The sequence below is a fragment of the Periplaneta americana genome, chromosome 1, assembly GCF_040183065.1.
Source record: "Periplaneta americana isolate PAMFEO1 chromosome 1, P.americana_PAMFEO1_priV1, whole genome shotgun sequence".
Lineage (NCBI taxonomy): Eukaryota > Metazoa > Arthropoda > Insecta > Blattodea > Blattidae > Periplaneta > Periplaneta americana.
Window position 1 is genome coordinate 176806646 of NC_091117.1, and position 16089 is coordinate 176822734.

General features: G+C 35.9%; 1 protein-coding gene across 2 annotated transcripts in view; it reads right to left on the reverse strand.

Annotated features, from left to right (window-relative positions):
- Positions 1–3017: 3017 nt before the first annotated feature.
- LOC138704745 (mini-chromosome maintenance complex-binding protein) overlaps positions 3018–16089 on the reverse strand; it is a 31986-nt gene continuing 18914 nt past the window's right edge. The window contains exons 3-11 of one of the 2 annotated variants that reach the window (XM_069832922.1): positions 15344–15526; positions 14917–15228; positions 13672–13900; positions 10929–11046; positions 10580–10753; positions 8517–8760; positions 6405–6572; positions 4827–4915; positions 3018–3436 (exon numbers count right to left, since the gene is read on the reverse strand). In XM_069832922.1, coding sequence (XP_069689023.1) covers positions 3325–3436; positions 4827–4915; positions 6405–6572; positions 8517–8760; positions 10580–10753; positions 10929–11046; positions 13672–13900; positions 14917–15228; positions 15344–15526 — 1629 coding nt within the window. In that variant the 3' untranslated portion in view covers positions 3018–3324. The remainder of the gene's footprint in view (positions 3437–4826; positions 4916–6404; positions 6573–8516; positions 8761–10579; positions 10754–10928; positions 11047–13671; positions 13901–14916; positions 15229–15343; positions 15527–16089) is intronic. The other variant, XM_069832930.1, reaches the window with a different exon arrangement.

Consider the following 16089-nt stretch of genomic DNA (forward strand, 5'->3'; position numbering starts at 1 on the left):
AATGCAGTATTTAAACCAAAAACTATATGATTTGCATCTAAAAGCCGGTAAAGCATTACAACCAATTTGGAATGAAATTCATGAATCCTGCAATGAAAGAATTGATAGAATTATGAATAATAAATATCAAACCCTGTATAAAAAACTCAATTCGCTACTGGATTCTCAAAAATCTTCTGAAAGTTTCAGACCAACTCACATTCCCATGAGCAATAGAGTAATTAATCTCACCGATTCACAACTCACTGAGAATGATTATCAAATCCTTTCAAACGGTTACAAACATAACTATAAGTATACAAATCAGGAACAAGTGCTGAGCACCCTAGCCATCGAAACTCAGCACATAATCACAAACAGTGAGAATGTGAATTGAGATTTTCTTAACCACAGTACGGCCGAAATCATTAACAAGCATATGAACGACCCCAAAACTGCAATAGAATTTAAAAAAGCCAAACAGAATGTGAAAAACATGTCTGATTTACGTAAAAAACTGCAACAAGAAGGGATAGTCCATACAAAAGCCGATAAGAATGATGCTGTAGTCCTCATGTCTAAAGATCAATACATTGAGAAAACAAAAGAATTCTTTGCCAATAATCACATATCTGAGGTCAACACTGATCCTACTGATGTTTATCAGAAACAGTTAAAAACAGCTCTAAAGAATTCTCCAACCCTCATTTCAAAGGACTCTATCAATAAATTAATTCAAATTAATCCCCAGGCCCCCTGCTTGAAAGCATTACCTAAAACGCATAAAGCAGAGCTATCTATGAGACCAATTGTAAACAGTCAAAATGCACCCAATAGAAAAATCAACAAATTCTTACATAGCTTTTTGAAACGTAATCTGATTTTAGATAACAAATACAACATTACAAACACAAAACACCTCATCAAAAAACTTGTTAAATTGAAACCAACAAATAAAACTAAATTACTTTCTTTAGACGTTTCTAACCTGTATACAAACATCTCCATTGACGAGACCCTAGATATCATTAAATCCAAACTTGCCGAAGTTCAATTGGAATCAGTTATAATAGACCAAGTAATACATCTTCTTAAGACTTCTTTGAAACAAAATTATTTTAAGTTTAACAATGCCATATATACACAGAACAAAGGCCTAGCGATGGGCGACCCACTTTCTGGCTTATTAGCTGAAATTTTTTTGCAAAATTTGGAGAACAATTACGTCCCTGCTTTTTCAAGTAAGTTTAATATTATAGCTTATGTTAGATATGTAGATGACACGTTACTCGTATACGAGAACGATACAAATATTAGCGACAGCATTACCAACGCTTTCAATCACCTACACTCAAACTTAAGCTTCACTTATGAACAAGCCATAAATCGATCTATAAACTTTTTAGATTTGCACATATTTGTAATGAACTCCAAGATAAGTTTTGATATTTTTAGAAAACCTACCTCCACAAATCATACCATAAATAAAGAATCTAATCACCCCGAGACACACAAACTCAGCAAATTCAGATACCTCATTGATAGACTATTAATGGTGCCTTTAAGTAAAAAACGATTCAACAAAGAGCTCACTTATATCACAGAATTAGCAAGATCTAATGGCTTTAATAAACAAGAAATAAATAAGCTGTTTCAAAAACGGAAAAATAAGTTGCTACACAACCAACACACTACACTTTCAGCCATTGAACCCCCTACACCTAAAAAACGAGTCCCTATGACATACTTTGGTAAAGTTTCCAACCAACTTAATAACCTTTTCAAAAAACATGGCATTGAACTAGCGTTCCGAACAAGTAATAAACTCAATAATATTTTACCCAATAAAATTAACGTAATCGACAAGCATCAGAACAGGGGGATATATATGTTACAGTGCAAAAATTGCCCTCACAAATACATAGGACAAACTCGTAGGAATTTTAAAACCAGATTTAATGAACATGTCGCAGATTTCAAATACAACAGGAGAAAATCTAAATTCGCGACCCACCTTATTGAGAATGGCCACGAATTAACCAACATCAATGAAACATTACGTGTAATTCTCCCTTTAAATAATTGCACGCATATCACTGCAGCAGAAGATTTTCATATAGCCCGGGCATTAAAATTAGGTATTCCTCTCTTAAATGAGCACATTCCAAATTTATATAATCCGTTATTCAATCTGAACGCACACAGTACACGTGATGGGTTATCAACCTACCACTATTCTCCCCCCCTTCCACCATCAGCTGTGACATAGTTTACGTAATTTTTGTACACGGAGCGCATCGACCAGTTGCTTTCTGTCTTCAGTGAACTCAAGAACACATCCTCACTCATCATAGTAAGTTGCAGTTCATACAGTTCTCAATCTAAGACACAGTCATTTACGTTTCTCTTATTAATTTTGTAAAAAATTTGCCCTTTTAACAATTAATAGTTCAAACTTTTAACTAATAAACAACTGTTCCGTGCGCTTACGTACATATAATCTCTACACGAGATGTTCTGTAACAGATTCATGTGAATTATTAAGATCTTGGCATTAATAGCATTGAGATATGTATATACTTTGTTCTGGAAACGAGCATCATTGAAAAAAATTTTTGAGTATAGACATTACATTTGATACTTTCTTCCCCACAGCTGTCGCCCCAGCTCCCACCAAATATGGAAAGCTACATAACCATCAAACTGGACGACTATTAATTCTGATCTTAACAATTTTAAAGTATTTTAGTTAATTTTATCATCAGCAATTGTAACATTTTATCACGGCCCATAGAGCCGCCTTGTATTTATATTGTAATTTCTGCCTTACAATCATTGTTTTTAAATAGAAACATGCCTTTTAATTTTAACATTAATTGAGTTTACTTGTACGGCAACATATAGTGTACTCACACCATACATATGAGCTTACTTGTTTCTGATGATGGCTCCATAGAGCCGAAAACGTTCAAATAAATATATATCATGTAACAAAATATTGTATAACCAATATATTTGTTAAATAAGGATAAGCATAGACGGCACATGTAATAAACTGTCATTCTGAAAACAGATCTGAAATCAGCACGAGAAATGCTATAATAATCACTCATTCTTTATCTTTTAACATATGTTTAATTTTGTTGACCAGTGTTATTAATGCAGAAGATGTAACAACTTAAATTAACCATACCACATCTTGAAGTTATGATCTGCAACCTACACTTACATTTTGCCCAAATTTTAAAATACTTCATGGCAAACAAAATTGTACGTTCAATAAACCTTAAAATTCAGCAACAATGAATGGGCTGTTTCCAAATAAATTTTTCAATTCACTAGTCATCAATGTCGTATGTATTGGCTGACTCGATGTTTTCGCTGCTTCTCCATACTGCATGCAAGTTCCCAGGATTCTTTGGATAGACTCTGCTCTCCCCGACTCAGGGACACCAACCTTCAACAATCAACAATGTGCATTTATGGAAGATGCATTATGATGAATTATGAAGCATGAAGAAATAATATGCATTATAAAGCCTATTTATAAAGTTCTATAAAGTTGTTTATTAAGATATAAAAAAGGTATGATAGTTATGGAAAGATCAATGTTTAAGGATACATGCAGTAGTCTTCCTTGATGTCTCCATAGACATTCACATAGGTAATAACTACTGAAGCTTTCCTGGCGACGTGATAATTCGAAATTTTCTCGGGCTTCCAGCCAGGTCATAAGTTGGTGATCCACCGACGTTTCGAGGATGTTCATCTTCCTCATCTTCAGGGTTAAATGATATCTGAGGGTACCCAGCTCCTTAATTTATAGTGCCAGAGGGAGGAGTCAGCCGAGGAGCTGTGCGCTGATTGGCTGTTATTAGTGTGGACCGCGGCGAGAACGCGGCCGACGTGTTGTCTTGCTTTGTGCTTTTCGGCTGAATAACCTTGCTAAATGACATTGCATTGAAAAAAGCCATAGGGCTAATTTCAATAACACTGAGGTCCTGGCGAAGTGTTCGGGCTATTGGGATAGAAGAGTAAAAGAAACCCTGGCCATAGTGGCGGAACGCGGTAACCTGAATCGGGACTCAGGTCTCCAACTAAGCGCGGCATGGGCACTGGCTATTAAATTTCTCACCGCCCGGACGACGGGCCGTCATCAGCGGAGGACACATGAGAACTCGTCCGCGAAGCCCATCGTGAGACCCAAGGTCATTCAGCCGAAAAGCACAAAGCAAGACGACACGTCGGCCGCGTTCTCGCCGCACTAATAACAGCCAATCGGCGCACAGCTCCTCGGCTGACTCCTCCCTCTGGCACTATAATTTAAGGAGCTGGGTACCCTTAAATATCATTTAACCCTGAAGATGAGGAAGATGAACATCCTCGAAACGTCGGTGGATCACCAACTTATGACCTGGCTGGAAGCCCGAGAAAATTTCGAATTATTCACATAGGTGTTTCATTGCTTAAGAAGGCTTCATATAACCAGATACTTTTAATTATGTTTGCGCAGCCTTGGGATCATGATGGACTGATTTTCTATAAGAAAAAGAACTCGTCAGGTTGCATTGAAACATTCCATAAGGTCGCCCTCGGTAGCGTAATTGGTACAGTGCTGGCCTTCTATGCTCGAGGTTGCAGGTTCTAACCTGATCGAGGTCAATGGCACTTAAGTGTGTTTAAATGCGAAAGGCTCATGTCAGTAGATTTACTGGCATGTAAAAGGACTCATGTGGGACAAAATTCTGGCACACTGTCGATGCTGATATAACCTCTGCAGTTGCAAGTGTCGTTAAATAAACCATAATTTAAAAATTTTTTAATATTCCATAAGAAAGATACACCACCTGGCAAGCACCAAGAGCAGGTGCAGATCTGAAGCAGAGGTTGTGGAGCCAGTTCCTCTTCTTAGTCTTACGAAGTCATCTTGTATTACCTAAAAAATACATTATTATGTAATTACAAGAGATAAAAATACAGACAGATTAACAAACAGATAAGCAAGTAGAAATTTAGGAAAGAGGAAAGATAAACAGACAAGTAGTTTGCAGTTACACAGATGGGACAGTTAGGCAGTTGAGGTACGGTCACACGTTGCTACTTTTGCTGCACAACTTTTCTACTGCAGCTGCAAAAGTTGCGACAGGAGGCTGCAATAATACAATAATAATCTTAATACAAAACAACAGAATATAACATAAGCTATATCATTTTCAGAAATGTATTACAAGTATATCTGAACTGTTTAAGGCTATGACGGTTCCTCAACCACACCAATATTTAGGTAAGGAACTTGGAAAAACCAGAATGAATTCAGAAAGGGAAAAGAATTCCAAATTACAATACCTCCCTTTATTATAATTATCTCTGTAAACCAAAAACATTCAACAACAAGGACATTCTCTTAAATTTTGATCTCTGTCTTAAAAGGGCATTAACAAGGAAACTTCCGACAATAAGTAATAACAACATCGCCCTACATCATAATGTCTCTTAATATAGAATAACAACAAAACCTTTGGGGAAGGAAAACCAAAAACAAATAACCAAACTATTTCATTGAACAACCCCTTTTACATATCTTTTAAAGAACTATTAACCCTCTCACGTCCCATCTCACAACCACAGTCTCAAGTTCCCAGGTGTATACTTATCGGATTCTAACGTCAATTTTAAGTTGGCTGATTCCTCCAGCTGAGCTGATTCCACGTTCTTAATTGTCCGTCTCAGAGCCATTCGAGCAATGACTTCGCGTTCCAACCATGATCACAACTTTATCCCCCTCCCCTTGAACATTCATGTAGGAGGTGGAGGTGGATCGAAGCATGCGCACCAAAATAGCTAAAGTTTTTGATACACCGGGAATGATATTATAAAATATATTTAGAGGAAACAATAGCTAAATTTTCATTCTGTCGGATAACAATATAAAAAGGCAAGCATACCGTAACAAGACTCACATAAAATATATCTATCTCTCCTAAGCTATGCAATCTATTGTAAGTGAGAAGAACTCTATAAATTGGACAATAATAGTATGAATATGTATTTACTTCTGGGATAAAAAATATATTATGATAATATTTGTAAGAAGCTTTGTATGGGACATAATAAGAAATATTATCGTGCATACTAATATCATCTACTTTATTATTTATTAATTTATATAAAAAACAGTAAAACATTGCAATCTCTTCTATGTGATAAGGTTGAAACGTTAAAAAATTGAATCATAAAATTGTATGTTTCATATTGTGGATAATAATTAAAACTTTTAAAATACAGATATTTTAGAAATTTATTTTGAACTTGTTCAAGCAAATTTATATGTTTAATTGTCAAAGTGTTTAAATATGATTTCAGCAAAACTCTCATTGACAAAAAACAAGAACAGTAATTTTCTCTCCTTTTTAAATTGAACTCACCTTCTCCAGGTCCTGAGGCAAAGAATACTGCAGGTGACTCATCACTGTCAGATATTTTCGAAGCTTATGCAGCATCGGCTCCTGCAGGAAGTGACCAACAGCTTCGAAGATCTCTTTCTTGGTCTGCAGGCTATGGGCATCAAATTCTAGTGGAACATTGACGTTACTCTGCAACACATGTTGCCTTATTGTGAGCTTCCAAAGTTCACCTATTTTGATATTTTTCGTGGTTTTCCAACTCTCTAGTTAAATTCTGGGGTTATATTAAAATAGGAGGCTGAGTGAACCTCGAAGTTAATTCTGGAAGTTTTGGCAACGAGAAAAATCTCATTGAACTGAGTACCAGGTCTTTCCTGAAAATAAAAGAGAGTCAAAGCGTGGTGTCAACCACACCACTTCATTCTCGTACTGAGGTCATGTAAGCAAGGAGCTGTACCTCCATGCCCTCCAAGTGCTTTCATTGCATGTAAAGGGGATACCTCTATCTTCACTTTATTTTAACATGAAGTATGACGATTTTTCATGTTCTTTACTGTTCAGATTTCAGAATAATTCCCTCATTCACAACAGGGTTCTTTCATGTGTTGTAAATCTATGTCACTAGCTTCCCAGATTTACTTCCACTTTAGAGGAAGGTATGCTAATTATTGTTATCTATAATAATCTCACTAGAGGTTTTGATTTATCCAGAGAAAATCAAAACTCGAGTGGGATTTAATTGACTATTACACGATTAGAAGAAAGTATATAAAGATTAGAAGAAATAAAGTACTCTAATACAATAAAATATTAATTGACTTATTAAAATACTAAGCTGTCTTGAAAATGTACTAGGTATTGTACCATTTCATCACCACAGATATTTTATTTTTTTATTTTATTTTAAATCCACCACCAACAGAAACAAGCTTCCAATTATAGGTGGCTTACATTGATACATATACAAAATATATAATAAGAAAAAACAAAACAAACAACACAAACGAAAAAAAGAAAGATACATAATAGATGCTAGAATATAATATTGTAGTTAATATAGTGCCAAATGTCAATATAATAATGAAAAATTATTTCAAAACTGGAGTAAAACACATTATAACACACTTATTCATAATTTAAATATCTAAGGAAATATAATTCTTTTTAATGTTGTATGAAAATTTTTAACTGTTAAACTGAAATCTAATTGAGAATCACAGTTTAAAGACAGAGAGTTGTAAGTATTACACATAACAAACAATGGAGAGTTCTTGAAGAAAACAGTTCTAGGAATTGGAATAACAAAAGGTTGCCTATGACGTAATTCTGTTCTTTTTACATTGAACTGAAGGAATTTAAGAAAATCACAGTTATTCAATATACCGTTAACAGTCTTGTAGAGTAAAATTTGGCTATATATTAATCGTCTAGATTTTAATTCCGCAGTAATGTGTTATGATTAGCTTGTTCTCTTGTTACCAAATGTGCCAACTATAGAATCTTCATTGAAATCTATGGACGATTACTAGTCGAGAAGGCGTTGTTGATTCAGTTTCATTTTTATTAAAACAGTTGCATTCCACTTCAATTATCAATATATATTAAACAATCTCTGATAAGTGACTATCCATCATCTCATACAGTAGAAGCTATAACATAATCTAAATAATATAAACAAGATAAATGACAGAAAAGTTTTAATTAAGGATGATGAAATAAATATGAACCATTTTAAAAGGTCCAATTATTGAAAGTACAATGTTGGCAAACAAAGAAACAAATGCTAGGGAGGTGATGAAAACCAACAAATTCTAAGAAGGTGATAAAAAAACAAATGCTAGAGAGGTGATAAAAATTGTAGGATGAGCAGCTAGGGGTGATAAAAACAAACAAATGCTAGGGAAGTGATAAAAAAAATGCTAGGGAGTTGATTGTAGGATAAGCAACTATTATTGGTTGAAACATGTCATTCTGTACACTTTTATTGGTCAAAAGTAGTATGATGTAGTAAAAGTGTAATAATCACTATTAAAAATCCAGCAATCTTGGATCCAATAGCAGCATGGTAACTGCTGGACCACCTAGGACGTTAGCAATGTTTTATATCAACTGCCAGACAAGCAGATTCCTTACCGGCAATAGGGACTTTCCCTCTGAGAGCACAAGGACAGGCACATCAGTGTGGAACTCCAGAGTGTAGTACTTGAAATCGTAATCCACTTTCTGCTGAGAGATGAGAGCACCCAGGGCTGCTATGTTATGCACGCCATTCGAGTCCAACTGTCCTTGCTGCAGGCAAGTCTCGTCCAGCACCAGATGTGTCTGTGCACTCAGCTGAAGTAGACCACTTAGCAGTCGGTTCTGTTCATAGTCCTTCCTGAATAAGCAAATAAAAAGTAAAATGAATGTAAGGACTGACTGTGGGAAAGACAGAGTATTATGTATGTATGTACAGCAGTCATGTCAAGCTTGGCCACTGGTTTGCCACGAGCTTGGGCCTAGGGCCTCTCGTGGTCCGAGCTGCTAGCACAGTGCTTTGGCAGGTAGACACGTAAGAAATTAAAGTCCAAGGAAAGACTGTGTCTAAATCCATAGACATGATCCAAGCTGAATCCCCTACTTTGCGTAGATTTTTAATTTAGTAGAATGGGAGAAGTGTTGTTATGTAGGACTGTAGCAAATCATATACAATGCTTAGAAAATTTAAAAAGTGTTTGAGGCAAAACGGTACCAATCATAATTCAAATAATGTGCACACTCTAATTTTTCTTCGCTAAATTCCAGAAAAAATATGCATGAAGTATTCGCGTATATATGGTACATTCGACAAGAACACTGTCACACTAATAATGATCTATGCAGATTTTTAGATGCACTGAAAGAAAATCAGTTGGTAGAGCAGCTGGTTATGGACTGGAAGGTCCAGGGTTCGATCCCAAGTGGTGATGGGATATTTTCTCGTAACCAAACTTCCAGAACGGCCCCGAGGTTCACTCAGCCTCCTATAAAATTGAGTACTGGGTCTTTCCCAGGGGTAAAAGGTGGTCAGAGCATGGTGCCGACCTCACCACTTCATTCTAGTGCTGAGGTCATGGAAAGCATGGGGCTCTACCTCCATGCCCCCCCCCCCCAAGAGCCTTCATGGCGTGTGATGGGGATACCTTTACCTTTTTTACTGAAAGAAAAAGCAATGGTGATGGTGGTGGTAGCAGTAGCAGCAGCAGTAGTAGTGCCTACCCTCTCAAAGAATTCATACTTTGCCACTGGTTGAACTGACTAGCAGATACTGAATATGAACTTAACCTAATAGCTTAGGAGAAATTGTTGTCTACAAACAGATGGAAAGATAGCAATCCCAAAATAACTTTTCGATATTAGGAATGCTGATAACGTGTATTTCCATGAAAATCTCGAAATAAATATTTTATAGCATCGCAATACTTTCTCTTGATACTTTATATAATTATGAAGTAAAAAGGAAATCGAAAATGTCATTACAATGATCTCCACAACAAATATTATACTGATTTTTATACTACAGAGAAGTTAGTAAACTTATCGGCTTAACTTTATTATCAAATCCAAACTAATACAACTACTTATCTGTATGATTCTTAAAGATTTCAATGACAAAGAACTCCTTGGAATGGATTGGTGAAAGAGCAAACTACAGGTATAGAAATATTTAATATTTCCACTCCCTTGTTACTAAGCCCAGGCTACCATTGTTAAAATTTATTGGCATTACTACAGATGGAGTTACATATACAACAGAGCATGTTAATGAAACATTATTTTAATCTATTGGCAACTCCACTAATTTCATTACCATTGTATTATTCAACAGTAGGTTTCAGCAAGTAAGAAACACAACAGACAGAACATCACGGACATAAATTACAAATTGGTGTACTCAATTCACGGAAAAAACTTTTTGATGGCAAACTTCATTTTAACTATTTAGATTTTACAAGTTCAGCTGCATTGAGAAGACCTATAAGTATATCAGATGGAGATATAATTAATTTAAGTTTTCTAATTGACATCATGCGTGTGCATTGCACTGTGATGGTAGCACATCAGGTCATCTTAGATTGGTCCAACTTTTAAACAATTGCTGGAATTATTTTCTTTATTACATGTTTACTTCGCTGACAACATGGATTCATTCCCATGAAAGAGACCGAAAAACAAACCTTGGTATGAAGGTGCCTTTGTTGAGGTTGTCCAGTGTGAGGGGCAAGAAGTGACTCTTGGTAAGAAGTTGCTCCAACACAGCATACAAATGTCGAGAGTATCCATCAGTAGTTAGCATACCTGACAGGTTCAGGCTGAACTGTCCGAGTGCCAGTAATTCACTACGTTGAAAGCTGTAATCACACATTACATTGTAAATGCAAAAGACTGATTAAGCACACACAAACACAAAAACAGCCACACACGCACATTCGTATGTAGCCCCATTTTTTTTTGTACTGTATATAAAATAAAAAGACAAGAGAATTAAGTGCCTTTTCATCAAACTGATAATATTCATCAACTCACACTGTAGAGATGAGGTGGCAAATGAGGTAATCAGCTGCCAGGTGGTCTCCCAGCAGCATCTGGCTCAGCACCAGATGAAGATCATCACGCACTGTGCGTGCCAGCCCCAACATCTCACCTGCACAATGATGGTCAACGTCCTTATCTTTCAGTTTATATTTCTAACTCACTAAAACACTACCTAGTAAATAATTGCTTTTATAAGTTGGACGAATACTACAGAAAAGATGTACAAACTAATGACTAAATATTGCCACTTTTGGTTCAATACATTTTTATTATTGATACTGAGTTCACATAGGCTTCCTTCAGACTTATTTATAAATTACTAATTATGTAATGTTTAGTACCAAACCCCAGTCCCCATCAATAATAGGTATAATCCCTTAAATGAGTTAACTATTGTATTGCAATAAACTTTTATTTTTTTTTTAAATATTATTTAATTTTTTACTACACTTAGTTAAGAAAAACCCGTCATGTTTTCTTTTCATTAATCATATATATAGGTAATTCTGATACAATAAAGATTCACTTCCCATAATGCGTCATAAATCATGGCTTGTGTCTGTGACAGGCAATCAAGTAAATACAAAACAAAATTTTAAAATCTCAGAAATAGGTTAAACAAATCTATAAAATTATAAAGAATAAATTTAAGTTTTCAAAAAATGTTTTTTATTAAAATGTAATACTAAACTGGAAACAGGCAAAATTGAAATTCTTACAGGATCCAGTTGTGGAGAATAGAGATAATTATTTCAATGAGAGACGGGAAGCAAGTCGTACACTTAGGAATAAAAAGAGAGATTACTTGAAGAAAAAACTGAATGAGATAGAAACAAACAGTAAGAATAAAAACATTCGAGATTTATATAAGGGTATAAAGGAATTTAAAAACAGATATCAGGCAAGGGTAAACGTGATCAAGGATGAGAATGGTGACTTACTTGCAGACACTCATTCAATCCTGAACAGATGGAAAAACTATTTTGGGTAACTACTAAATATACATAGGCCAAATAGAAATGATCGGGACGAAATTCAAATACAAACTGCTGAGCCATTTATACCGGAACCCACACTTTCTGAAGTCGAAATTGCGATAGAAAATCTGAAAAAGTACAAGTCTCCAGGTATTGATCAAATTCCAGCAGAATTAATACAAGAGGGTGGAAGGGCATTATCTAGCGAAATTTATGAACTTCTACTTGCAATTTGGGAAAAGGAAATTGTACCAGAACAATGAAAGGAGTCCATAATCGTACCTATTTTTAAGAAGGGGGACAAGACTAACTGTAGTAACTTTCGAGGAATATCACTTTTGTTGACGTCGTACAAAATTTTGTCGAATATCCTTTTGAGAAGATTAACTCCATATGTAGATGAAATTATTGGGGATCATCAGTGTGGTTTTAGGTGTAATAGATCGACTATTGATCAGATTTTTTGTATTCGACAGATAATGGAGAAAAAATGGGAGTATAAGGGTACAGTACATCAGTTATTCATAGATTTCAAAAAGGCATATGACTCGGTTAAGAGGGAAGTATTATATGATATTCTTATTGAATTTGGTATTCCCAAGAAACTAGTTCGATTAATTAAAATGTGTCTTAGTGAAACTTACAGCAGAGTCCGTATAGGCCAGTTTCTATCTGATGCTTTTCCAGTTCACTGTGGACTAAAGCAGGGAGATGCACTATCACCTTTACTTTTTAACTTCGCTCTAGAATATGCCATTAGAAAATTTCAGGATAACACAGAGGGTTTGAAATTGAATGAGTTACATCAGCTTCTTGTCTATGCGGATGACGTGAATATGTTAGGAGAAAAATCCACAAACGATTAGGGAAAACGCGAAAATTCTAGTTGAAGCAAGTAAAGCGATAGGGTTGGAAGTAAATCCCGAAAAGACTAAGTATATTATTATGTCTCGTGACCAGAATATTGTACGAAATGGAACTATAAAAATTGGAGATTTATCCTTCGAATAGGTGGAAAAATTCAAATATCTTGGAGCAAAAGTAACAAATATAAATGACACTCGGGAGGAAATTAAACACAGAATAAATATGGGAAATGCGTCTTATTATTCGGTTGAGAAGCTTTTGTCATCTAGTCTTCTGTCAAAAAATCTGAAAGTTAGAATTTATAAAACAGTTATATTACCGGTTGTTCTGTATGGTCGCGAAACTTGGACTCTCACTTTGAGAGAGGAACAGAGATTAAGGGTGTTTGAGAATAAGGTTCTTGGGGCTAAGAGGGATGAAGTTACAGGAGAATGGAGAAAGTTACACAACACAGAGCTGCAAGCATTGTATTCTTCACCTGACATAATTAGGAACATAAAATCCAGACGTTTGAGATGGGCAGGGCATGTAGCACATATGGGCGATTCCAGAAATGCATATAGAGTGTTAGTTGGGAGGCTGGAGGGAAAAAGACCTTTGGGGAGGCCGAGACGTAGGTGGGAAGATAATATTAAAATGGATTTGAGGGAGGTGGGATATGATGGTAGAGACTGGATTAATCTTGCTCCGGATAGGGACCAATGGTGGGCTTATGTGAGGGCGGCAATGAACCTCCGGGTTCCTTAAAAGCCAGTAAGTAAGTAAGTAATACTAAACTTTTTTGCGAAAAGCAAAGACAATGGAGTTCTTATCCAAATGATGTTGAGAACTTTCCACTTCTTCACTTAATAATTATTTCTTACTAAGCAGTTACCAATTATTTCATTTACCTGTATTGCAGAAGGCATGGTCCACCAAGGGATTGCAGTGTTTTCGTTTACGCATACACAAAGCATGTAGTCGGGGAGGCAGTGGGACTTGCTGCACGTGGTTGCAGACGTCTCCATCCTCGTCCATCTCCTCAAAGTTGCTCACATTCTCCATCACTGGGTCTTTCGACAAGAATCCAATGACTTCGATAACATCATTCAAAGACAACTTCTCATCATTGTTGTATACCTGTAATGGATCAGTTTGCTCATGCTATCAGGGATATATTTAGATATTAGGCATTCAAAATCTATGTTGAAGTTGTAGCAATTCATTGTTTTTTATTGTTCACATTAACACTTAATTAAAACTATAAAACTTTCTACAGTTAAAGCATTAAAAGTGCTGCAACTTAAAAAAAAAAAAAGGTAATGTACCTTAATGATAGATGGACCCTGTTTCAACACCAGTGTGGTGTCATCTTCAGTACAGTTCGAAGACACTGAAGATGACACCACACTAGTGTTGAAACAGGACACATCTGTCATAAAGGTACATTACCTTTTTTAAAAATTGAAACACTTTTAACGCTTTTAACTCTAGAAAGTTCTATAGTTGTAGTAATTATGTACAGCACACAATAAATAATCTACAATGTTGTAGCCTGAAGGGATATCGATGTTTTATAATGGAAGTGAAGTCACGTTATTGGAAGCAAATTACGATTATGTTGAAATGAATTTTACCTATGTATGTATGCGTGTTATTTTTACACAAATTCTTTAATGTTAGGTGAATAAAAGCACTAAATATCACATTCACAAAGTGAAAGTGTATATACAATAAAACCTACAACATATCTACACCATGTGACATATTGCCACCTAGCTATATGTTTAATTGTTAAGTCTATACTTTATGATGATATATGAAACGAGGGGAAAGTGGAGTGTGTTGGTGGAATGTAACAGGGAACAGGACTGCTAAGGAAAATTTCTGCAACATCTGCTTTCTCTACCATAAATTCTAACACGACCACGCAAGGGATAGCGAACCTGGGCTGCCTCAATGGAAGACCAGTGTGCCAGCACTGAGCCACAGATGTGGCACTATAGGATTATCCACAAGTCTGTTTCTTACATGAAATGTAATACTACATCATCGACCATATTTGTTTCCCTTGAATGGCAATGTATTTCTTTGCTATAAATACAACTTAAACTACACAAACGACTACCAGAGACATGGATGTAAACATCTCTCACCTTGACCAAACATGTCTTTGCCTCTGGACCAGGTAGAGGTAGATTTGATTCCAGGTCATTTGCCGCACTCTTTCTGTTGTCTGTACACAGACGTTTGGGGCTGGGCTCAGCATCATTCACGCTAGGTGATTCATCTGGGTGCCCTTTCTCATTTCTATCAGGTTGCTTGGATATACATGCTGTAGATCTGTTCAAATTTGTGCCATATGGTTGCTTTGCCCATGAGTTGAGAGCAGGAACTGAGATGCAACAAAGAGACTGTCGTTCCTTATTTACATTGTGTACTGAATCGTCCACCAACACCTCGTCTGGCTAAGCAACAGAGAAAAGAAAAGGAACACTTCTTTTTGAGAAGTTTCATTGTACAATTTCTGAACATCTTCACATTCGTACATATGTGGGGATTTTTTATTGTAACTGAACTTACCCCACATCTTGGAATATCCCAGTACTTGCCCAGCCGCACTGCAGTCAGGCTGCTGACACAGTGTTGTACTTCATACCGCTCTAAAAATAGCTCAGGATTGTGCATGTCTTGGATCATGCCCAGAAAGTGCACTAATTGCTGATCTGCCACATCTTTAAGTGTCACGTCATTCAATGATGGAATCTGAAAGTCAAGCATATAGAATGCACATATCTACATTTCACCTGTGTTCATAGTTTAGGTAAGTTCGGAATTCATCAACTTTAAATGTTGCCTTGCATTGTCAACATTTCTGTTTCATTTACATTTATACATCGAAATAGATTTAGTCTGGTATGCATAGGGTTACCAAAATTCTGGATAGAAAAATGCTGACATATTTGTTTTTCCAAAACTTCATTCATACTTTTCTGCCCAAGGACAGGCATTTCACTAAAAGCCCAACATTCTCCAATTTTCCATACGGACATTTAATCACTTTTTACTTGTACAATACGATATAGACACGGACACAGGTCTTAAAATACATACTACTCATACAAAACACGGATGTATGGTAACCCTAATTCTGTGTATCCAGTACAGTAAAATTTTTTAGGATTTAGGCATATCTACATGAATTACTTCATAAAATTAATGTAGCCCTATTTGTTATAGAAGTGGCGAAAAGGAAAGTAAAGGTTGTCTATCTGCAATTGTGGGGTTGGGTGCAAGAAAGGCACTTCTCTCAAATGCAAGTTCTGAGA